Source organism: Aquarana catesbeiana, linkage group LG04 (assembly GCF_042186555.1).
Source record: "Aquarana catesbeiana isolate 2022-GZ linkage group LG04, ASM4218655v1, whole genome shotgun sequence".
Taxonomy (NCBI): domain Eukaryota; kingdom Metazoa; phylum Chordata; class Amphibia; order Anura; family Ranidae; genus Aquarana; species Aquarana catesbeiana.
The window spans coordinates 311,173,426-311,199,479 of record NC_133327.1 but is presented as its reverse complement, the minus strand read 5'-3'; the positions used below and the strand labels follow the sequence as shown (position 1 = coordinate 311,199,479).

General features: G+C 40.2%; 1 protein-coding gene across 1 annotated transcript in view; it reads right to left on the bottom strand.

The window, feature by feature from the left end:
* The window catches only part of LOC141140045 (CD109 antigen-like), a 121,121-nt gene that overhangs the window by 6,829 nt on the left and 88,238 nt on the right, over nucleotides 1–26,054 (bottom strand). Inside the window, exons 23-32 of the mRNA XM_073626807.1 lie at nucleotides 25,471–25,647; nucleotides 25,062–25,143; nucleotides 22,146–22,377; nucleotides 19,846–20,017; nucleotides 15,153–15,343; nucleotides 13,807–13,962; nucleotides 12,236–12,301; nucleotides 7,309–7,442; nucleotides 5,743–5,893; nucleotides 3,516–3,618 (exon numbers count right to left, since the gene is read on the bottom strand). Of these exons, the coding sequence (XP_073482908.1) occupies nucleotides 3,516–3,618; nucleotides 5,743–5,893; nucleotides 7,309–7,442; nucleotides 12,236–12,301; nucleotides 13,807–13,962; nucleotides 15,153–15,343; nucleotides 19,846–20,017; nucleotides 22,146–22,377; nucleotides 25,062–25,143; nucleotides 25,471–25,647 (1,464 nt within the window). The remainder of the gene's footprint in view (nucleotides 1–3,515; nucleotides 3,619–5,742; nucleotides 5,894–7,308; nucleotides 7,443–12,235; nucleotides 12,302–13,806; nucleotides 13,963–15,152; nucleotides 15,344–19,845; nucleotides 20,018–22,145; nucleotides 22,378–25,061; nucleotides 25,144–25,470; nucleotides 25,648–26,054) is intronic.

The following is a 26,054-nucleotide window of genomic DNA, read 5'->3' as shown; positions in this document are numbered from 1 at the left end:
GAGGAGGACAGGGGTCAGCAGGGCAGAGGACAGGGGTCCGCAAGCAGAGGAGAGGGGTCATCAGGGTGGAGGACAGGGATCAGCAGAGCCGAGGATAGGGGTCAACTGAGCCAAGGACAGGGGTCAGCAGGGCAGAAGACAGGGATCAACACTGACAGGGCTCTGGGCAGAGCTCTTTCTCCCATCCCTGCATGGTACACAGCCTGAGCATGGGCACTAAGATCCCCTTCTCCCTACATAGCACACACTGTAGCAGAAATCTGATTCCCTTAGACAAAGCTATGATCTGCACAGCATGTAGATGGCTACTGTATTGCAGTTCAGACTTGTGAAAATCCATGGTTGGAAAGCCAGCTCAGCTGCAGTAGCCAGCTATACACTGTGCAGTTCATAGCTATGTATGAGGGAATCAGATTTCAGCTACAAAGTGTGCTATGTGGGGAGGAGGAGATCTTAGTGCCTGTGCTCAGGCACACCCCATGTGCACACCTATGCTGCTTGTTCCAAACAAATGGAGGCGAGAGAAAAGAATCAGGATGTAGGTGTGGTGCAGCATGGTGTGAAGGCAATGATTCACACAGGTAGGTGCCAAAGAAGACTTGAATTGAGGGAATGCAGTAACAGTCCACAACAAACCTGGTGGGAGGGCTACCCAGCCGGGTGCACTCACTGTTGCCAGCCATGTGGAAGAAGCAAATTCCAGCTGGACTGACAGCGTCTGTTGAGAGGGGACAGAATGCAGCTTGGCCATCTAGTGTCCATTCGGGAAGGTGTTCAGAAAAAATGGGACCCTATGTTTTCCTTCCTCATCAGGAACCTCTCCCTAATGCTATTACTGTCTCAAACAGATGGGGCACTTTTATCTACTCGCAAAATGTGCGCCAAGCCTGGGATAAGCTCTGCCTGACCCAAGATGGCTGCTCGAGGATCGCTTTCCCAGTGACCCAGGAAATCATAAAGGAATCATGTTCGTCCTGATTTCCTCTCCGGTTGCAGTGCCGCTGTGGAATAAAGCGTTACTGGATCTACTGATTACCAACAATACAGACCTGATCACGGATGTGGAAATACCAGGCAATTTAGGAAACAGCGATCACAGGTCAATTGGCTTCAGTATAAATCACATAAATAGGAAACATAAGGGGAATACAAAGACACTGAATTTCAAAAGTGTCGACTTCCCTAAACTACGAACCTTGTTAGAAGGCATGAATTGGGATAAAATCTTAGGAACAAAAAACACAGAGGAGAGATGGGTTTGAGGGATCATCATCAGCATTCAGACTTTATAAAGAATGCAACAAGAAAAGGGTGCAATTAGGGCGGCTAAGATAGAACACAAAAGACACATAGAGGAGGAGAGCAAAAAAAATCCCAATAAATTCTTTAAGTATGTAAACAGTAAAAAAGGGAGGACAGACCATATTGGCCCCATAAAGAGTGAGGAAGGACATCTGGTTACAAAGGATGGGGAGATGAAGAAGGTATTGAATTTATTCTTCTCCTCAGTCTTCACGAGGGAATCAGGGGGCTTCAGTAACCAAAACTACAGTGTTTATCCTTATGACACATCACAGGAAGCACCTCCATGGTTAACAGAGGACAGAATTAAAATTAGACTTGGGAAACAACATTAATAAATCACCGGGACCAGATGGCTGTCATCCGAGGGTACTTAGAGAACTCAGTCAAATAATTGCCAGACCATTATTCCTAATTTGTACTGACAGTCTACTGACTGGAATGGTACCAGGTGATTGGAGAAAAGCCAATGTAGCACCAATATTTAAAAAGGGCCCAAAATACATCCCTGGAAATTACAGACCAGCTAGCCTATCATCAATAGTATGCAAGCCCTTGAAGGGGATGATAAGGGACTATATACAAGATTTTAGTAATGAGAACAATATCATTAGCAGTAATCAGCTTGGACTCGTGAAGAGTCATTCATTAACCTTCTATGAGGAGGTAAGTTGCCATCTAGATAAATGAAGGCCCGTAGGCGTGGTGTATCTGCATTTTGCAAAAGCATTTGACACAGTTCCCCATAAACGTTTACTGTACAAAATAAGGTCCGTTGGCATGGACCATAGGGTGAGTACATGGATTGAAAACTGGCTACAAGAGCGAGTTCAGAGGGTGGTGATAAATGGGGATTACTCGGAATGGTCAGAGGTGGGTAGTGGGGTCCCCCAGGGTTCTGTGCTTGGACTAGTCCTATTTATTTTGTTCATAAAGACCTGGAGGATGGGGTAAACAGTTCAATCCCTGTATTTTCGGATGATACTAAGCTAAGCAGGGCAATAACTTCTCCGCAGGATGTGGAAACCTTGCAAAAAGATCTGAACAAATTAATGGGGTGGGCAACTACATGGAAAATGAGGTTTATTATAGAAAATGTAAAATAATGCATTTGGGTGGCAAAAATATGAATGCAATCTATACACTGGGGGAGAACCTCTGGGGGAATCTAGGATGGAAAAGGACCTGGGGGTCCTAGTAGATGATAAGCTCAGCAATGGCATGCAATGCCAAGCTGCTGCTAACAAAGCAAACAGAATATTGGCATTAAAAAGGAGATCAACTCCAGAGATAAAACAATAATTCTCCGCTCTACAAGACTCTGGTCCGGCCGCACCTAGAGTACGCTGTCCAGTTCTGGGCACCAGTCCTCAGGAAGGATGTATTGGAAATGGAGCGAGAACAAAGAAGGGCAACTAAGCTAATAAAGGGTCTGGGGGATATTAGTTATGAGGAAAGGTTGCGAGCACTGAACTTATTCTCTCTGGAGAAGAGACGCTTGAGAGGGGATATGATTTCAATTTACAAATAACATACTGGTGACCCCACAATTGAGATAAAACTTTTTTGCGGAAGGGAGTTTAACAAGACACGTGGCCACTCATTAAAATTAGAATAAAGTAGGTTTAACCTTAAACTACGTAGAGGGTTCTTTACTGTAAGAGTGGCAAGAATGTGGAATTCCCTTCCACAGGCGGTGGTCTGAGCGGGGAGCATTGATAGTTTTAGAAAACTATTAGATAAGCACCTGAACTACTGCAACATACAGGGATATACAATGTAATACTGACATATAATCACACACATAGGTTGGACTTGATGGACTCATGTCTTTTTTCAACCTCACCTACTGTGGAAAAGCGCCGCCTGCAGGGGAGAAAGTAGACTGTACCTGTCCACAAGAAGGTTCATGGAAGACATTACAAGGAGACAGATAAACACAGTAGGTAGTGATTTAATGAAAAATTATTTTATGGGCCCATTAAGTAGTGAAGGTGTTAGAATTATTTTAGGAAAAAAAAGGATATTGTTTACTGTCACTTTAACCTTCCTTTTTGCAGAAATAAAGTTTAAAGAACGAGAATGGTAATGTAATTTTACCAAATATTAATATTACTGTTATTTTTTATTTATATCAATAGGATAACGTGTCTATTCCTTTAAAGAAATGCTTATTGAATTCAACTATATTTTTTAAAAAAACGGTTACTTACTTGGGTTGTAATAATCATATATTTTGACCAATGCATCTTGGGAGCTGGCTACTTTTGAAGAGCGTATCATTGAGACAGGAACACATACTTGCTTTGCTGTCACCTAAAATGTAATCATGTTAAGTATATTATCCCAGTTTTGCCTTACATTTATCATAGAATGTTCAAACTATTTTACAGCATCAAATATGATCTTCAATTTATACAATTAATTTAACATTAAAAAACATATTTCAGGAAGTTGTTAAAGTGCATTCTATGCCTTAAGTTAAAAAACCTTCTGTGTTCAGTGGCCCCCCTCAGCCCTCCTAATATTAACCTGAGCCCCATCTCAATCCAGCGATGTTGCATGAGAATCTCGGCTGTCCGGGACTCTCCCTCCTCATTGGCTGAGACAGTAGTGGGGTGCCATTGGCTCCCGCTGCTGTCAATCAATGTCAGTAAGCCAATGAGGAGAGATAGGGGACGGGGCCGGACAGTGGCTCTGTGTCTGAATAGACACACAGAGCAGCGGCTCAGGTGCCTCCATAGCAAGTTGCTTGCTGTGGGGGCACTCGGGCAGAAGAGAGGGGGCCAGTAGCGCCAGCAAAGTGCCTGAAAAGAGGCGAATCTGGGCTGGTAAGTATAACATGTTTGTTATTATTAAACGAAAAAGAAAACAAGACTTCAATATCTCTTAAGCCTTTTTTGTTTTGTTTTGTGAAATGCCTAGCAAAGTGTATACCTTTGAATTTCACGGTAACTGCTCTTAGGGCATCTCCTTAACACTTCTTATTCCTACAAACTACTCTTTCATCCAATGGTTCATTTTACATAATAGTAACCTAGATGAAGCTGTAACATTATTTCCCAGGTGTTTAGTCATAGTAATAGCCATAATAGTCTAACTTTTGAAATAGTCAAGCTCTAGCAATATACAGGTGGCTAGTGACACGTGTAACAGTGGTAGAGTTGCGAGTTTAGAAAATAGGAAGAAGCAAGCAAGCAATTTGGGAATGGTGGGATTAGTGGAGGAAGGCTAATAGGCTAATAGAACTCAACCCCTGCCCCGCAGATCCTCTATCTACTGGCAAAGCCAGACTTTATTCTAGTGGAGAAAACATAATAAAGGTAAATACAATATTAGGATATACAAAAAAAGGCTTTGCTTTTTTGTTTTTTTAATGTCCAAAGCTTTGGAGTTTGACAATAGTTAAAAAAAATGTAAATCTTGGTACAGAGCAAGGCATATAAAATGCATAATGCAATAGCTCAAACAGGGGACAATTCTTCTCTTACCACAACATTGTTGAGCCCCTGAACCAAAAAGTCTTCAGAGTGTTTCTAACTAGTTATTGCTATATACTATACAACATTTCTTATAAGACACAAAGCTAAACCAATTATTTAAAGGGACACTGTTGTGAGATATTAATCAAGTCTGCCATTACTAAACTCTCCTTTGAGAATACTACTTCCCTGACTGTCTTTTAGATGCTTTGGCTTCAATGCTGTCTGAGTTGATGACCTGGAACAAGTATAGGGCTAAGTACAGTACTTCTGACATTTTTCTGACACTCCTCTATAACATACTTGTTCTGGGACTGTGACTGAAACATAATAAGTCCAAAACAGCCAGGCATCTTGCATTTTTAGAAGAAAGCCAGCAATGGCAGGAGTATAGATAGATAAGCAAATGAGCACACATACACAATAGGCTGAATTTAATAAAACTGGAGTAGACAGAATCTGGAGCCATTGTGCACGGTAACCAATCAGCATATATCTTCAATTTGCTCAAATGCTGTAGCTGCTGACTTTTATTATTAGGACACTTACCTGTCCACGAATCCAATGATGTCTTCACCCGAGCCAACTTTTCAATCGGCTCTCGGGTACTGCCGCCATTATCTTGGCTAAGTGAAAACCGGCAGTGAAGCCTTGTGGCTCCAAGGCTGGTTTCCTACAGGGCATGCGTGAATAGTCCAGTGGCGAGGGAAGGAGGAGGGGGGCCAAGCTTCCAGGTGTGTTTGCCGCGGCGAGATCACCTGGAAGTGGGAGCGGGCACCTGTCAAAACCAGGTACATATGTATAGGGGCATAACAAAGAAGACTAAGCACCTCTGCCCTAAAACATCATCATACCAAAATATGTGCTCTTTGCTAAACTCACTTGCTAGTCTGTTAGCGGGCTCATGGCACATATCCATTTTCTACCTTTACCTTTTTAAGTGAAAAAGAACACTCACCGAATCAAGGTAAATGTGAACTCCCTCATTATGTGTCTCAACTCTCTTAATTAATTCACTGACAGGGATTCCTTCCGGGCTCATGGTAAATCCACTTACAAATCCAACTTCTAGGATGGCCATGCCACTTTGATTAAATTTTCCCAGATAGCTGAAAAGAAAAAAAATGGTGTTATGCATGTGCATATGTCTTGCTTCTTGAAGACAGCCATTCCAATATTATTTCTCTTGTTTAAAAGCTAAGTTCCCCTTTTACATGAAATAGCTTATGTAGTCTAGAGGCCCCCCGTGGATATATAAAAAAAGAAAACTCTGCAGCTCTGTAAAATGTTTATTAAATTTATTGTCATACATGTAGGCTATCTGGGGTCCCCCCAGAAGCCTAGCCAAAAAACTCCTAGTAAGCAATCCTCACACCCTGCCTTGTCACTAGAATGAGAATAACCACTGGTCTTTCTAGCAACAAGGCAGGATGTGGGGATTTCTAACTAGGATTTTTCAGCTGGGCTTCTAGGGTTGGCCCAAATGGCCTACAGGTATGAAAATAAAACTAATAACTATTTTACAAAGCTGAGTAGTTTTCTAATATCTACTGGGGCCCCTTGACTGCATAGGCTATTTTCTGGAAAATGTGAACTTAGCCTTTAACTCTAGTAAAATATAAAAACCTCAATTATTGCTGGTATGTGATCAATAAAATCTGCCAAGATGTATTTTTAGGGTGCATTCATACCAGCCACTACATTGTAACGCAAGGGCTGGTGTGTGGTGTGGTTCAGCAGGATCATCGCACTGTTTTTAAACAAACTTTATTGAAATGTCACAATGGCGGTGCAAGGTGGTGCCTCACACTGTGCTGAAAGAAGGTACTGCAAGCAGTACTTTTTTCAGTTCGCACTGCCCGCAAACCACTTCAGCGCAATGCTGGGAACCTGGACACTGCACTGAAATCTCGCCAAATTCGACCACATCTGGTGTGAATCACCCCCTAAATGCATGTGCTTCTTCTAACAGCATGTGCATTTTGGTGCACCCCATCATTGCATTGCCCACCTGTATTCTAAATAAATGGCACCATAATGTGTTGTAAAATTGTAAATGCGTTGCCAAAAAGGAAATGTCCTTTGTTGAAAGCAGCACAAAACAATGAAAATGTTTTATCAATTTACCGCAATGCACAGTGAGTGTAATATTTGGGCCCCATTCATTAAAACAGCAGAAAAAAACCTAACATGAGTTGAGGAGTTGTTGCCTAAAGCAATTAATTAGATTTGCCCTTCTGCTCATTTACTGCAGAAATTACAGAGTAATTCTGCTTAATAGTATTAGCATCTAGCATCAACTCTATTAATGTTTATTTTATTTTTTTCCAGCTTTAATGAATCCTTTCCTTTATATGTTTATTTGTATGTGTTTATTTTTATTAGGGTCAGAACTACTTTAAGGACTTTTTCTTTCATCCTTAAAACTACATGTAATAACAGCTATTAAATTATTGAAGGTGGGTAAAAATAAAAGGAAAAACAATCCTGTAATCCTGCCTTTGAGGATGTTTAATTGACATACCTTGTGCATATTTCTGCATTAAGACGATCAGTGCTCTTTGTGTCTTCTTCCACTGAGACTTTTAACGAGAAAGCTTCTGATATGGCAGCACTCCTATGCCTGGAGGTTGCTTTTAGGTTATATATTACATTGAGCTGCAATATGAAATTAATAAAAAAAAACATGTCAGTGCAGAGGTTTGGGTTCAGCTGTCCTGAAATATGAGATTCTTAGCAAATAATCAAAATGCTTTTCTTTACCACTTAATATACTAAAATATGAAATGCTTAACTGATTTTTTTTTCTCAGGCATATTGGTGTATGTTGTTCAATTTAAGTAGATTATTACATTGAAGGAGATATATTTGTTTTGTGTATATTCTATTTATTCTAGTCAGGTATATAAAAATATTACCTATTGTTATTTCAAAGCTAAAGCCAGGCAGTGGATATTTTAGGCTGCTGCTAATGTGCTTACTGCTTTGCTAAAAATAGGCTTTTTTTTACAGAACTACATGGGCAAAGCACAGGGCCACTTTAAGAAAGTTTTTTGTTTTTGCTTTTTTTTTTAACAACATACTTTACACCACAGATTTTCCAGATGACCAATATTTCAAACTCTGGGGAGTTTTCAAATACTTATATACTGTATACTACAAAATGTAAGTCATTGCTGCTGACAGTATTATTAAAGCAGTAGTAAACTCCAGTGCAAAAACAAAGAGGGCCCCCTGCAGGTTAATGCAATAATGTTCTAGTATGCATATCATACTAGCACATTATGGCAGATATACCTTGTAAACAGAGCCCTCCAGTGGCACTCTGTCATGTTCCATCTTCACCTAGTCTTCTTCCTGGGTTCGCGCTCTCTGGCCATTTAAATGGCCAGGCGTTGATGACATCACTCCCGTGCCTGCACAGGGGAGTCACAATCGCGGCTCAGCACTATCTGCATTAACACCCTGAATGCAGACACACGCACATGTGCCAGTGAAGTCATTGGCTGCTGCCATTGTGAATATCTCCTAGTGCACATTTAGGCGATATTAACTGTACCTACAGGTAAGCCTTATTATAAGCTTACCTGTAAGTACACATTAAAAAAATAAACTACTGCTTTAAAATACTCAAATGTTGCTGCATTTTCAAATTGCAGATAATTTTACATTTTTATTTATTAGGGTCTGATCTTCCAACAGGAAAGCTAGAGGTGTGGCTACAGGCACCACTACTGAAAGGGTACTAGTTATAAGGACCCTCTACCCCGTCAAACGGTCCGTGAAAAAAAAAATGAACAAATTAGTAAAACTTTAGAAAAATCTGTTGTTTTTAACAAACTGTAGAAATATTGCCCTCTTGTCAGACCTCAGATGCTGCAGCGACTAACTGGAATTAGAAGAGAAGCACCCCAACAGTTCAGAAAGTGACATCGCTGCCCCTGTATGACTGCGGGTTCTCTAGTCCAGGTAGTTCACTTCTTCCAAGATTTTGTAAAGACTATGTTAGTCATCAATGAACTATCAATTTTACATTATTCATTTATTAGAAAAACAGTAGGTCCATAAAGTATGTGTCAACCAAACTCACTAGCCTTGTAGGATTTTAAGTGACATTTTGTATGTGTGCGCTATAATCTTTTGTTCTACCAAACTCACTAGACACCTGGGAATACAAGCAAAAATAACACCATAGAACTCAGGCATAACAAGCAATGCATATTAGCACAAAAAAAAAGAGTGTGCGTCATGTAAGCTACAAGCCAATAAGGCCTCATGCACACAGATAGTAAAAATGCCGATGTTAGGGTAGTCTGGTATTTTTTTTTTATGCCCATGAACACAGTTGCATATTATTTAATATGGCTAAGCAACATGAAGGTTTTTATTAGAATATTAACGGGCAGACTCTATGGACTAGAGACTCCGACTTTTTTCTGCCTTCACTTTTCTATGTTTCTACTTTTGTATGTATTTGAGCACAGCATTCAGGGGCATAAAAAAAAAAGCTATGTTCGGGGAGCATAAATATGTGCATGAGGCTGACTTTATTATACGGTCTAGAATAAATTTAAATTCTAGCCAAAAGAATAGAGAAAAAAGGGGGAAGCCTTTTTGGGCCAAACTTTACCTCATGGGACCGCGGCGTCTGCATTTTTTACGATTTTATAGAGATTTTGAATAGGGCTTATTCTAATTGGCCAATTAGGGTCATGAGACAAAGAAGGTCCTGGAACGCCAGTAGGTCACGTAGGGATTGGTCAATTAGGGTCAGGTGACCTTTCATGACTTTTTGGAAGGGTTTTTAGGCCTATTTAAGGTGCTGTCTTCCAGGGTTTTCTGCCAGTCGCTAGAGAAGATACAGTGCGCAGAGCTCCCCTCCCAATCCCCCCCCCCGGTTTATGTGGCGGCTCCCTTTGGTGTGGTAAATCAAAAGGGAGATGGAAGAAAATAGTTAAAAATAAATGCTGAGTCAGCTTGAGTCTTAATGGATGGGTTGAGTATGGTTTATTTCTGAGTAATTTTGGTTGAGAAAAATTATTTGATGTGAATAAAGTTGATGTTATGATTAAAAAATTTGTTTAAAACAATAAACCAGGCCATGGCCAATTTTAATCCCAAAAATGTGGGCGTTAGTTTTTATTCTAGTATGTGCATGCTTGCTGGTCATTGCCTGACACCTGAAGTCCCATGACTTAACATTCATGCGCCTATAAACGCCATACACAGATAAATGCTGTAAACACATTACATTAGAGACATTTTTTTGGCCAAATTCTTGCAGAATAAATGCAGCAAAAATTCATATGCCCATGTGCATGAAGCCTAAGACTATAAGCCTCTCTTGTCAAGAAAGAATTGAAAATATCTAAACCACATGTCATTGACAGAAGATAAAAACAAAATGATTTCCAACTCCAGTAAGAGACATATATATATAGTATGAGGATATTATTCAGTCTGGTTTTGGTACATTGTTCTGGTATATTATGTTATATTTTTTATATATGTAGCGCTGGTATTTTTGCCTTCTAATGCCCTGTAATGTTAAACAATGGGCAATGTTATAAATTAGTATTTGGCTCCCCCTACTGGTGTACTTATGAATAGACTTGTTAATCTTGCACATGGAACCCATACAGGAAGTGACTTAATTATTTACTTTGTAAAAGCACTTACCTACCCAGAATGCCCACACACCTACTCATGAACACCGAGTGGCTGAACTGCATGCTGGATAGGATATAAAAGGTCCAGCATGGCCATTTTCTTTCTTTTCTGGACGCGTGGCCTGCCTACAAGGATCTGTGAGGAGGTGTTCCAGAGAGAGCGCGGCCTACATCTCACGGAGCGGAACAACCAGCCACTCTGCCTTACACCAATGTGCTGGAGAAACAGTGCGATGGGATCGAGAAGGATCCAGAGACGCCTGACGGAGCCATTTGAGGGTCCCGGTCATCTTGCGGAGCGGAGTAGCGTGATGAAGCTGTCTGATAGCAGGACTGAGACAATCGGAGAGGAGGTTTCCAACTTTCCAGGCCTGGTGTGGTGAGAGGGCTATCACCCAACGTTGTTTAATGCACTCACACACTTAGACTCATACCCCAGTGTTACTGAGACCTGCAGTTCCGCAGAGGGGTCTCACTCAAATAGACTGACTCTAAGCAGGCCTCAAGCCTATATTTCACTGAGACACCAACACTGTGCGGTTCAGAGACAACTATACCGGAGGCAGTTAAGTGTGGTATACAAGAACAGTTTAAAACATCAGTTTATACTACTTCTTTGCTTGTTAAAATGCTTGGATTACAGACACTGCAGTATAATAGCTAGCAGAAGACCAAATACTGCATCTTCCACTGAGGGGCTTTGCATTCAGTTATAGTAACACGGGACTGCATCATACCTCAGGGGAGCTCTTGAGCAAATTGTACTGTACTGTGTTTGATAACATTGTGTTTACTGTGCTTAGTGCAGCGTGCTGGAAGTGGGAAGGTGCCCAGTGTCAAGGCACTGTCACTCTGAGCATTGGTCCCACTTGGAGACACGTTTGCAGAGGTCATCCAAGAAACCTTTATATACTAATAAGTTGTAAATGTTCATTGTATTGTCACATTATGTTTGTGTGGCAGTTCAGTTTTTGTAACTATTGTTTATACCAGTCATAGTAAAATTATACTCTGGTTAATTACAATTGGTGTAAAGCGTTGTTCCTTTTCCTACAGGTGAAGCAACGTATACCCAGGTACTGGTAAAGGTACATTATATTGTATATTGTATATTGTGGGGTTGTCCTTATTGTCAGGCTTCACACCAACACTATTCCACAGCTGTGTCAAGCGGGTTGAGCAAATTTATTGGGGCTGGAAAGGCAGAGTACAGGCCCAATCAAATATCATCAGCTCCTTCGGGGGTCAGTGCTACATATATAATATGTGATATTGTTGGTTTATATTTTTGTGTGGCTTTCATGCTTTTATGTCCAAGAGACTGTATTTGGTTGATGCTTTGTAAATAACAGAATTACATTTTTTGAATTATATTTATTTTAGCATATGTTTGTCTCAGAGTTTTTATTAGCACAAAAAAAGGCATGGTTTTTAGTACAACAGTGTTGATGGATGGTATGTAAGGCACCAGTTTTGTGAGATGTTAATTTGACCCTGTTTGTGGGTTTTTGCGTACATATCCTATTATTTTAATGTTTCTACTGTATTCACTTACTGCAGGTCAAATAAAACTCTGCCCGAAACAAGATTGCACACTACAATGAGCATAGGCAGTGTTAATTAGATGAGTATTCAAACTCAACACCAAACAGAAGGCAGTATGCCTGAGAAGAGCCAATGTCCTCTACCAAAAATTTGGATTGATTCCTATTTTTTTACATTTACAGATTTCTCTTTGCTGTGAGTAAACCTTGCATGTAACAGTTTGTTTTAGTTAGGTACCTGTACAACAGCCAGTCCTCTTCCAGTAGCAGTAACATTGATTGAAAGTGGTTGGGAAACTTCAATCTGACATTAAAAAAAAAAAAACATAAGTTGGCATTTATGTATTAAACCCAAAGTGTATTTGTGTTTTTTTTTTTGCCATTGTGCTTATCATGTTACACATGCATTTTCTGTTTTCTTTGCCTTTAATAATTGTTTCCCTACCTCACACAGTAGCTAGGGGATACTCTATGTAGTTAGTCCCACCTTTCTACTTCATGCTTTAGCATCCATACAACACATGCACTGTATTCTGCTGGGGTTGGACACACTTTGACTGATGTTCATCTTTTATGATCTGCACAAATTTTTGGATTAAAGCTTTCTACAATCTGTAATATATATGTAGCGCTGGTAGATTTGCGATCTACCATCTGATAGGTAAATTTAGCAAATTGCTCGTTAGGTGAAGTTAGATTTGCCTCTGTTCCAGCTTGGCTGACGTTGCGTGTGTTTCCATACTGGGCCGGTGGGTGTCGTTGTTACTATCGGCTAGTGTTGGAAAGGCAACGTGTCAAAGCGTATGGATGCTCTTCTGTCCCGGAGACAACTCGGTGGAGTTGGTCCTCCGAGTTGCATTCTGGGAGAGGGTATATATGGGACAGACGCCATGTTTTGGGGTTTTTTACAGCCACCTGCTGTCCCTCCTGGCCGACAGGTATGCGTTAGAGTGCTATCTCGTGGTCCTCCGTTCCGGAGGCCCCCGCCGCTGCGGCGCATGGGTGGGCCCAGAAGCTTGTCTGGGGCCTTCCACAGCAGCCGAGGAATGGTCCTGAGCTGTCTATCCAGAGTAAAGAAGCTGGACAACCGAGAAGATCCCAGAGGAGGACCCATCATGGAAGGATCATGCAGAGTGCTGGTCTGGAGAGGGGCCTGGTGACTCAGTTGGAGGACATATCCTAAAGTAACTTTACAGCATAGTGTTGCCAGGTTTGGCTTAAAGGTTCAAGCACTGTGACTGACATTCACCACAAAACCAATACATCCTGTGGCAGAGGATCGTACGGGTTTATCCCAAGCAAGTCTGTGGCAGAGACTTTTGTTCGTGCTGCGTACTGGCTGCTAGGCAAGTGAGAGAGGCCTATCCAGGCGAGCAGAGAGTGTGTCCCACGAGGGGAGTGCATTCTATTGTAATATTCAACTCTAAAGGACATTTGTCAAGAAACCTACTGAAAGGTATTTGAGCTTTCCCTGAAGTTTTCCCTTCTGCCTCTTTCCTGCTACTTCCTTCGTTAATTGTTCAATAAAGCATTAAAAACGTACTCAAGTGTTGGTGCGTGTATTGTCCAGAGGTAAACTCAACGGAGCCCTAGACCCGGTGCCGTTGAAACAGAGGGAAGGAGAGTGAAGGTAACAGCCCGCTTAAACCAGCAGCTCCGCCGAGAGTTATTGCTACATAAAATTCGGATTGAGTCACTGTCTGCGAAGCTATGGTGACTGTAAATTAGGCTATCTCACCACAACTGAAGAACAGTGCTGTTAATTTATATGTAATCTGATTAGTAATGTTACTTTACAAAATAAGTTACCTGCTTGCTTTGTAAAACCATGAGATTTTCACTGTTGACCTGAAATACTTCTGGCTTCCTTGCAGTTAACCCAGTAACAGAGAGAGTGAGTGATGTTTCATTAGCTGGGGCAAGAAGCATAAATTTGGACAGAGCCTGTAAAGCCATAATTGTGTCCTTAAGGAAAAAAGAGACATTAAATGTTAGTCACATGTCACATATACAGGTATATTTTTCACAGGTTAGTTCTCTTTTTTTCTTTCTTTTCATTTTGTTTTTATCACAATTAAGCAATCATTTATCCATATTAATGAAAGGTATATTGTACATAAACCCATCCACATGCAGCCCTGTCCAATTACTATTTTAAGGAGAAACTGCAGCCATTTTGCTACATATCTGAGAACAGTACTCAGATTGGCTGCCTTTCTGAGCAGTCGGACTTAACCCCATCCATGAGAAAGAAAGAGGGGCTAAGTTGCAGGAAGTGGGAGAGAGAGAGGATAGTGTTGTGTTGCAGAGTGAGAAGTCCCTAATGGGCATTAGATCAGAGTTGCCAACCATCCATATTTTCACAGTTTGTAAAAAAAATAAAAAACCTGATTTCTCCCACCTTTAAAAGTCTAGGACAGGAGAAACTGTCCATGAAGATACAGCAGTTGGAAGCAGCTGTCACTTCAGAATGTCAGTTCTCCTTTTTGGGAGCTGGGTACAGTGCTCTGCAGGAATACGACTTTATATTTTGGTGGTTAATAACATGTTGACCCCACTATTATGAAACATGTTTACCTAGTTGCTTCCACACGTGGGTTATTGCTATTTTAATAAAGATCATTTATCACTATTTGTGTGTTGGGTTAAGGTATAGGGGAAGTCATCACTGGAGAACCCGATACTTACCAGTAGCCCCAGGTAAGTAAAGGGGTAGTGCAACACATATTTCTGCACCATTGCTTGGGGCACCAATCAAGAAGAGATCCATGCTAGTGATTTTGAAAGGACATTTCTATTGTTTTTAGAGAACTTCCCTACTTGCTGTTGAGGGGCATATAGGATGGTATTAACATTGCATAGGCCTACTTACTGGAGGCCATTCATCCCTTCAGATATCAATCTGTATCCCCAGTGTACTCAACGTATTCCAGACATATGACAGTTTTAATCACTAGTGGATTGGCGAACTTGATCCAGCAAATTTAAAAGCAGGAGTGGATGTGGGCATTTTTTTTGCTATTCACTTATCATTCCAGCACAGGTCAGTGGTACTATAGGGGTAGGCTGGTGTTAGTGACACTAATCTGAAACCTTTGCCAATCTTTGAGAACAAGACAAGGGTACTACAGCCATTCACAGAAAATATGCCTTACTTGTGTGGATATAAAACCACCAAGGTGGTTCCTTTGCTGACTCAGCCATTTCATGACAAGAATTCCATCTTCAATCTTATTCTGATGATAGTAGGAAAGCAAGGCATAAGATGCAGTTTCAATATCTGATGTCTGTGGCATCCAGTAGTAGAATGCGTTGTCACGAGGTGAGGACCAGTACTTAGATGATCCTGTATAATAAAACAGCTTTATTTAGTCATGTAAAAGCGGTAGAGTCTGGATAGTTATTTTACTGAATATAGAGTATCTCACAAAATTTAGTACACTCCTCACATTTTTGTAAATTATTTATTATATCTTTTCATGTGACAACACTGAAGAAATTACACTTTGCTACAATGTAAATTAGTGAGTGTACAGCTTGTATAACAGTGTAAATTTGATGTTCCCTCAAAATAACTGAACACACAGCCATTAATGTCTAAACCGCTGGCAAAAAAAGTGAGTACACCTCTAAGTGAAAGTGTCCACATTAGGACCAAAGTGTCAATATTTTGTGTGGGCACCATTATTTTCCAGCACTGCCCTAATCCTCTTGGGCATGGAGTTCACCAGAGCTTCACAGGTTGCCACTGGAGTCCTTTTCCACTTCTCCATGATGACATCACGGAGCTGGTGGATGTTAGAGACCTTGCACTCCTCCACCTTCTATTTGAGGATGCCCCACAGATGCTCAATAGGGTTTAGGTCTGGAGATATGCTTGGCCAGTTCATCACCTTTACCCTCAGCTTCTTTAGCAAGGCAGTGGTCGTCTTGGAGGTGTGTTTGGGGTCATTATCATGTTGGAATACTGCCCTGCGGCCCAATCTCCAAAAGGAGGGGATCATGCTCTGCTTCAGTATGTCACAGTACATGTTGGCATTCATAGTTCCTTCAATTAACTGTAGCTTCTCAGTGCCGGCAGCACTAATGCAGCCCCAGATCATGATACTCCCACCACCATGCTTGACTTTAGGCAAGACATACTTGTTTATGTACTCCTCAGCTAGTTTCCGCCACACGCTTGACACGATCTGAACCAAATAAGTTTATGTTGGTCTCATCAGACCACAGGGCATGGTTTCAGTAATCCATGTCCTTAGTCTGCTTGTCTTCAGCAAACTGTTTGTGGGCTTTCTTGTGCATCATCTTTAGAAGAGGTTTCCTTCTGGGACGACAGCCATGCAGACAAATTTTATGCAGTGTGCGGCGTATGGTCTGATCACTGACAGGCTACCCCCCCACCCCTTCAACCTCTGCAGCAATGCTGGCAGCACTCATACATCTATTTTCCAAAGACAACCTCTGGATATGACGCTGAGTACATGCACTCAACTTCTTTGGTCGACCATGGCGAGGCCTGTTCTGAGTGGAAGATGTCCTGTAAAACCGCTGTATGGTCTTGGCCACCGTGCTGCAGCTCAGTTTTTCTTCTTCTTCTTATAGCCTAGACTATCTTTATGTAGAGCAACAATTCTTTTTTTCAGATCCTCAGAGAGTTCATGAGGTGCCATGTTGAACTTCCAGTGACCAGTATGAGAGAGTGAGAGCGATAACACCAAATTTAATACACCTGCTCCCCATTCACACCTGAGACCTTGTAACACTAACGAGTCACATGACACTGGGGAGGAAAAATGGTTAATTGGGCCCAATTTGGACATTTTCACTTAGGGCTGTACTCACTTTTGTTGCCAGTGGTCTAGACATTAATGTGTGTTGAGTTATTTTGAGGGTACAGCAAATTTACACTGTTATACAAGCTGTATGAGGGGTGCACTCACTTTTGTGAGATACTGTATATATATATATATATATATATATATATATATATATATATATATATATATATATATATATTATGTACAGGAAAATAGGAAATCATTTTATATACCTTAATCTGTCTGATTGTTAGCCTAATTAGTATAAATGCCTTTATCTTGCTATAAACAAATATTTTAACGTTTTGCTATCCTTATTATACAAGCAGACACATTAGATGTTCCGTTCCAGGACAGATCTGTCCTTATGCAGCCCAAGTCAAACTTTCTGTTTTGAAGAGCCAGACAATACTACAGATAACAGTCCCAGTCAGTCACTTGAAATTTCCATTTGTATCTTGTGGCATGCCTATTACACAATGTTTCTCCTTGTTGACCAGCTGCCAGTCACTAAAATATGTAATTAGTCTATTGTGTTTATATTTAAAGGAAAGGACTTTATAAATGTAACCTGGACTATGGCTAATAACTGCTGTGGAACTTCTCCCCTTGTTGCTGCTGTATTATCCTTCTGCAGTGTGGGTTAAACCAAATATTCATGAATGCAGAAGTGCTGCACCCATATTTAAGGAGACCACTTTGTAATGCTCATCAAGGAAAGTCTCCAGTGCAGGGGGCAATCATCTTGGATGGGTCCAGAGGACTGTGATTGGCTGATGCAACAGAGCAAGGGGACGTTGACCTAAGCTGCTGGAGAAAGGGAGGTTTGTTGTGCCACCAACGTGCAGAATGGAGAGAGGAACCCACTGTGGGGACTATGTGTTGCTGCTGAGCAGCTGAAAGAGAGCACCATAAGGTTGCAGTAAAACAGTAATAGTGGAGTAGGAGTAATAGTGGAGTGTGGCCAGAGTTTGCTGGAGCTGTCTGATGCTGTGCTGCCCAGGAGAAGAGGTCTGATCAGAGACTGCTGCTACTGCTGGATGAACGGATCCCTACCATAGCTGACCACAATCGGTTGAAAACTCAGTGAAGCAAAGAGACTGAGAACCTTCTCCCTGGGAGGGTATGATTTGGATGCCTAGTGTGATCTGACTGTACTAGAGAACACTCCCAAAACTAATCAAGGAAAAGAGTGCCTGTCTCACCAGGATTGAAAGAGAGATCATCAACAATTTATGTCCTTTCTGACTTGAACTAGATTTTTACTGAATCAGAGCACATGACCAGAGACAGAGAAGAGGGTGTCCTGGCATTGGTAGCAGACCAGCATCATACAAGTTAATCTGTTGTCTGCTGGGAACTATTGTGCTTTCTTCAAGGGCCCCATTTTTGCTGGCCAACATTTTTTCCCCATCAATCATTTGCCAGTGGGGTAAAATGAGACTGTTATATCAAGTCAGGACTGTCTTTATATACCGTTGCTAGTTAAATGCACTTTAGTTCTGTTAATTACTGTTAGTCAGACTACTACAGGTGTTTAACCATATCTCTAAGAGAAATGCTGTTGCCTTATTGATTGTATAAGTACACTTACTAAAATTCTCTTATTTTGGACTATGTATGGCCTAATAATATATTTGAAACACATCAGAGTGTGTCAATAAGTGCTGGACAAGCGAGGTGTGTCCTCTTCAGATGTGCAGAAAAATCAAAAAACGATTCAGTGGCTCCTCTGGGGGTAGCGCTATATCCATAATGTATATGAGATGTGAACTTCAAGCAGTCTGTTACCTAATTAACAAGCTCCATGAGGGTGTGCTAGTTGCTAATTTTTCACTTATTTTTCCAGTTTTTTTTTTTTTTATTTGATTGCTTTCCATGCAAGTAATTTGTGTATGGACTATGTTGGCTGGTCTGAATGACTCAAATGCAAGCTTTCAGTCACAGATTTTTTGTATAGGAACTTTTTAGATTTTTCTATATACTTCTTATAAAAGGGCCTGATGTGTCAATAGGTTCTTACTGAAAACTGGACTCATTTCACCACTGTCACCAATCAGATTTAAACATTCTGCATAGCTTTGAAACTGTGTGTGACTGGAATGACAGAGAGACATTCTTCTTGCACTTAAGGTATACTCGGTGTGACCATCATTTTTTTTAACTTCTCAGCATAAACATAAAACGTGGTTTTGATCAATTCAGTTTCTTGGTCAGTATTGGCACTGGTGACCATTGCCTCTAGTTCAGAAAGTAATGGAAAATATTACATTTTAGAGTTGTTAGAGGAAAAGAAATTGAGGGGAAATCTTCCAGTGTTTTGGAGACAGCTGTCTAAGAGGGGATATCCCCTCACTTTAGAGAGATCTGCTGTGTCTGGGATAAAAAGTTAAAGGAAATCTACCAACAATACACAGACAGCTAAAAGAAAAAACTAAAAGAGGTCTTAACCATTCCCTTCTCAATAAAAAAATAAGGTGTGGCTTCACATACACTTGAAGGCCTCGTGCACACTGGACTTTATAATAACATTGTAAAAACGCCAGTAGCTTTGCAGTGAGTTTTTCAAGGTTTTTTTCAGCCTTTTTTTAGCATAATTTAGCATGTTTCAGCGTTAGCGTTTTTTGACAGTTTTTTTTTTCCAATGGATCAAAAACATTAAAAAAAGTTGGTGAGCCACGTTTTTGAGCGTTTATCTGCGTTTTGGGGCTTTTTTTTACGTTAGAGCGTTTTTACAGCTGAAACTCCTCTCAGAACCCACCAGTTTTCAGGTTTTTTACAGCTAAAAACCACCCCAGCTAAACACAGTTGATAAGATAATAGTTGTGTGCATTGACACATAGGATAACTTGTTGGAGAGTTTATTGACTGTAGAAAAAAACGTCTGAAGCCAAAAACAGCAGCTGTAAAAAAGTCCAAAAACGTCCAGTGTGCCTGAGGCCTAAAGTGTAATTCCAGCCTACGTTTTTTTAACATTTTGGCAAAGGATAGAAGCTCTGTTTTTATTGATTTTTGTGACCAGTATGCTTACCTGTAATTGTAGCTCTTGAACTGAGCTGATCCAGGGCAGTATTTGCCTTGGTGCTGTTAGCCAGTGTTAATGCATATGCAACAACTGATAAGGTATAATTGCTGGAAATCCCTTCATCAAACTTTTTCTCAAGATATTGGACAGCTTTATTAATGTTTGACTGATAACGATGCTAAAAAATATACATATTTCATTTGTGTTAACATCAACAAAACAAGGAACTATTGTAAATAACCTGTTAAATTATTTTTAATACAGTCATTATTTTACGATATTGCACATACAGTTGTGCTCAAAAGTTTGCTTATATAATGGTAATATACAGTACGTACCATTTTAAAGAAAACATGAGTGAGCAGGCAAAACACATTGCTTTTATTTCCTATGGGATTCATAATAAACTGTAGGTCATAACAGAATGATACAATCATAAAACATAAAACAAAATAAACAAATAAAATGACCCCTGTTCAAAAGTCTGCATACCCTTTGTTCTTAATACTGTGTATTGCCCCCTTTGGCATCAATGACAGCGTGCAGTCTTTTAGAATAGTTGTTTATGAGGACCCAAATTCTTGCAGGTAATATAGCTGCCCATTCATCTTGGCAAAATGCCGCCAGGTCATGCAAAGTGTTTGGTCGTCTTGCATGAACTGCACGTTTGAGATCTTTCTAGAGTGGCTCACTGATTTTAAGGTCAGGAGACTGTGATGCCCACTCCAGAACTGTCACCTTTTTCTGTTGTAACTACTAGAGGATCAACTTGGTCTTGTGCTTAGGGTCATTGTCATGCTGGAAAGTCCAAGAGAAACCCTTGCTCAGTCTTCGTACAGAAGAATGCAAATTGTCTGCCAGTATTTTCTGATTAAATGCTGCATTCATCTTGCTATCAGTTTTCACAAGATTCCCTGTGCCTTTAGCTCACACACCCCCAAATCATCACTGAGTCACCACAATGCTTCACAGTGGGGATGGTATTCTTGTCGCTATAGGCCTTGACCCCTCTCCAAACATAGAGCTTATGATTGGGACCATAAAGCTCCATTTTCATCTCATTACTCCAGATTACAGTGTGCCAGAAGCTGTGAGGCTTGTCAAGGTGTTGTTGGGCATATTGTAACTGGGTTTTTTTGTGGCATTAGTGCACTAAGGGTTTCTTTCTGGCAACTCAACCATGCAGCTCATTTTTGTTCAAGTATCGTCATATTGTGCTCCCTGAAACAACCACATCGTCTTTTTCCAGACCATCCTGTATTTCTCCTTAGGTTACCTGTGGGTTTTTCTTTGTTTCTCTACAAATTATTCTCACAGTAATGGCTGCAATCTTTTTGGTCTACCTGACCATGGCTTTTTAGCAAGAAATCCCCAAATTTACCACTTCTTAGTAAGTGATTGAACAGTACTAACTGGCATATTCAAGGCTTTGGATATCTTTTTAAATCCTTTTACATCTTTATAAAGTTCCATTACCTTGTTACGCAGGTCTGTTGACGGTTCTTTTCTGCCCCCCATTGCTCAGTATCTAGCCTACTCAGTGCATCAATATGAAAGCTAACAAACTCATTAACTATTTATACACAGGCCTTACTTGCAATTTAAAAAGCCACAGATGTGGGAAATTACCTTTTAAGTGCCATTTTAACCTGTACTGTATGTGTCTCACTTTTTGTGCCTGTACCAAGGCCAAACATTCTAGGGTATGTGAACTTTTGATCAGGGCCATTTGGGTGATTTCTGTTATCATTATGATTTAAAAAGGAGCCAAACAACTATGTGATAATAAAGGGCTTCATATGATCACCATCCTTATATAAAAGACAGTTTTTTTGGCATGATCAGTCATATTTTCAATATCAATGCCAAAATTTCACAATTTCTGTCAGGGTATGCAAAATTTTGAGCACAACGGTATAAGGGCTATAAGACATGAACAAGAAAAGCATTTAGAAACACTTTTTGTAACTATGAAATTGCATAACTTTAACTTTTACTGCATTACCACTGTATTGCAATTCTTCTCTAGAATTAGGGCAATGGTGAGTAATGTTTAAACTGCCACCACCATTTCACCTATTAGCAGATTCATATAAAGATAACTTTCATATGCTGAGTTACACGCTATATAAGTAGGGTGTAACTGCCTGCAAATAGGTTACAGCTATAATACTACAAAATTTTGTTTGGTTATAACATTAATCCATCTGCAACTTGGTCATTTTGGTGTTCCTGTCCAGCAGTGATGTACCTAAGTGATCTGTTTATGAGTTAATAAGTATTTACAATCATTATTTCATACTTACACTGTAATATTCATCTTCTAACAGTGAGGCCAGAATATAAGCAGTGAGGGTGACAGGACCATTCAGCCCACCCTGGAGATCCAAATGAATAACACGCCCAGGCTCAGAGAATACACCAGTGTTCATATCCTGGTACTGAATTAGCCAAGCCACTGTTTGATTCAATACATCAGGATTGACATATATAAATGGCCGAGCCTGAAGGAAACATCTAAATACAAAAGCTGAGAGCCTGCAAAAACAGAAGTGTTATGAAAAGTTTTTGAAAAGAAACACCTATATAAAAAAGATTTTCGATCCCACCACTAAAACCAATCGATTGCATATTATCATGTGCAGTCATACAAATTATCAGAAGTCTGAAAGGGCCTACTGACTGTGAAGAAACTGCTGCTCTGGGATTCCAGTGGTGTTTCAGCCAACGGTTTGACCATATGTCAAGGCATCTGGTGGTACTACCAGCCATAATGGTTTCTGCACCTTAGGTAAGTGTTTAGGAGGTTCTGATTACTTATATGACCAGCGGGAGCAGGACAGGCAAAGTAGCAGCAGATGATGGGTGCACTTTGGTGCCAATGTGTGTACACTCTTTGCATAAGTCAAGGAAAAAAGAAACAGAGCATCTCCAAGTTATTATAGCAATGACAGTACTGGTGTAATATATTTTGACAATCTAGCCAACATTGATGGAGGTAGTAGCCTTAACTTTACATTATAAATCATGGGGGGGGGTCAAAATAGAGAGCCATACTGAGTAGTGAATCCTCTTAAATATTGCACTGCATCAGCTACATTTATTTAACAGAAGCAGTAAAAGAGGGTTGACAGAAAGGGGGCCTGGAACAGTTACTATTACCTATGCCTATTTGATGGTACCTGGAGCATAGCACAAAAAGCAGCTTTCAATAACACCTTTATTAATCCTTACAGTGGTTGTAAAGACTTATTCTGCATACACACGATCGGATTTTCCGATGGGAAATGTTGGATGTGAGCTTGTTGGCTGAAAGTCCGACCGTTTGCATGCTCCATCGAACATTTGTTGTTGGACTTTCCGCCAACAAATGTTGGCTAGCAGGTTCTCAATTTTTCCGCCAACAAAACTTTGTCGGACTTTCCGAAAGTCCGTCGCACAAAAGTTCACGCATGCTCGGAATCAAGTACGAGCCGGAAGTGCTCGGTCTTGTAAAATTAGTGTTCGTAATGGAGATATCACATGACTATTGAACTTCCTTTTTATCGGCTCGCTGTACATCTTGTTCGTCACTACGTTCGTAATTGTTAGCCAACATTTGTGTGACCGTGTGTATACAAGACAAGTTGAAGCCAACAACCTTCGAACAAAATTCTACGGTTTTGTTGTCGGAATGTCCGATCGTGTGTACGGGGCATAAAGAGTTTTTTTACCTTAATGCATTCTCTGCATTAAGGTGAAAAACCTTTCAGGTGCAGCCCCCCCTAAATACTTTCCTGAGCCCAATCTTGTGAGGTGGGGGGTATCTGATATTGCAGTCTTATTCAGTCTATATCCACTCATAGGTATGCTCTTAGAGGGGTCAAGAAATCTCCTCATAATTGTACATGAGAAGATTTCTCATTTTAACAAGCAGGAAAAAGTCACATTCATGTGATTATTTAACCACTTGCCACCCAGGCCAATTCTGACATTTCTCTCCTACATGTAAAAATCATCATTTTTTTGCTAGAAAATTATATAGAACCCCCAAACATTATATATGTTCTTTTTTTGCAAATACCCTAGAGAATACAATGGTGGTTGTTGCAACTTTTTATCTCACATGATATTTGCGCAGCAATTTTTCGAGCGCATTTTTTTGGGAAAAAAAAACAGTTTTGTGTTTTAAAAAAAACAAAACAGTAAAGTTAGCCCAATGCTTTTGCATATTGTAAAAGATAAAGTTACGCCGAGTAAATAGATACCTAACATGTCATGCTTCAAAATTGCACACACTCGTGGAATGGTGCCAAAGTTCGGTACTTAAAAATCCCCATAGGCAACGCTTGAATTTTTTTTACTGGTTACACGTTTTGAGTTACAGAGAAGGTCCAGGGACAAAATTATTGCTCTTGCTCCAATGTTCGCTTCGATACTTCACATGTATGGTTTGAATACCGGTTTCAAATGCGGGCGGGACTTATGTATGCGTTCGCTTCTGCATGCAAGCACACGGGGACAGGGGCGCTTTTAAAAAATTTATTTTTATTATTTTTTTTTTTTTTAAATGTTTTTTTAGTTTGACACTTTTTTGAAAAAAACTAAATTTTGATCTCTTTTATTCCTATTACAAAGAATGTAAACATCCCTTGTAATAGGAATATGGCATGATCGGTCCTCTTTACAGTGAGACATGGGGTCAATAAGACCCCACATCTCACCACTAGGCTGGGAAGCCTGAAATAAAAAATAAATAAACTGATCACAGCTCCCAGCCGAGGCGGTGCAGTTTTTTTAAATGCAGAGGCCGGGCGTGACGTCATAACATCGTGCCCGGCCCCAACGATCATAGACAGTCCGGCGACCATCTGGTCCACCCGAAATATCTATGATCAACATCCGGGGGTGGCGGATCCATTCTCCAACTCACCGATTGCAGCAGTGAGTCAATAGAAGCACCGGAGGGCGATGGGAGGGGGGAGCGTCCCCTCTCGCCTCCCGTAAGAACGATCAAGCAGTGGAACAGCCACTATGATCATTCTTATGGTGTAGGGAATCGCCGGCTGAAAAAGGAAATATCTGAATGATGTCTGTAGCTACAGGCATCATTCAGATATCCCCGCTCAAAGTCCATCACGTCATATCATGGTGGGCAGGCGGCAACAGGTTAAGTCCTATTAAAAAATATATATATGGTAGATATATATATATATATATATAATGATGTACAATATGCTTACCATGTACTTCCAGAAGAATCAGAGTTTCCAAATGCACTAAATGAACCATCGCTTCTCCTATAATTTAATTCATTTTGATAGCCTGGGTTTACAAAAACAAACAAACACAAAAAAAAACTAATGTCATATATTGCTAAAATGCAGAGGATTTTATTTAATGTAAATATCAAAAGTGTTTAATAAAAAAAAAACATATGTTTCCCATTCGTTTGTACCAGCTGGTGTGCATGGCCTTTCTGGGATCAGTACACTATGAGCCCCTTTGGGACCTGAGAAGACTTCTAAATTACACTCCAGTGTGCTGATGTCTAGTAAAAGCCTGGTCCACCAATTAACATAGAATAAAACAAGTTGGCTGAATCATAAGTCTTAACCTTGTTTGGCCAGTTATAAACAGCTAGTAGTATACCTTGTTGCATATTCTGTATGGTTCTTGCTCTTATGTACTCCGTTGCTTGGTTAGTAGCTTCTAAGTACTGAAGAACATAGATGTCTGGGGCAAGGTAAATCATGTTTTGTTCACCGCAACCACATGGCATTTGTATCAGAGACTCCAGACCATCAATTGAAGGTATAAGAAGATTACCTGTTTTAAAAGAATGTTAATAAAGCATATATGCATATATAAACATATACAATTCTAGTGTGCATAAATCTGAGTTCCCTAATGTGCTTAGAGATACTCTTTATCAATCAAAGGGCCAACCCAATAACAGTTAATAAATAAATGGATTAAAATAAATTGCAGCTGCCCCTTTAAGTGTGAAACACACTTACGCTTTCTCTAAAATCTATCTATTTACAATATCAATAGTGTGTAAGTATAGTGTTCAAATTATATATTGTATCCACAATATAAATAATTCTCAAATCATATATCCACAGGCTCACAACCGTAATACTGCATAGTTACAATTCCCAAATCACATATGCACATCCTCAAGTCCATAGGAGTATATTTTTTTTTTTGAAGTTTTCAAAGCTTTATTGAAA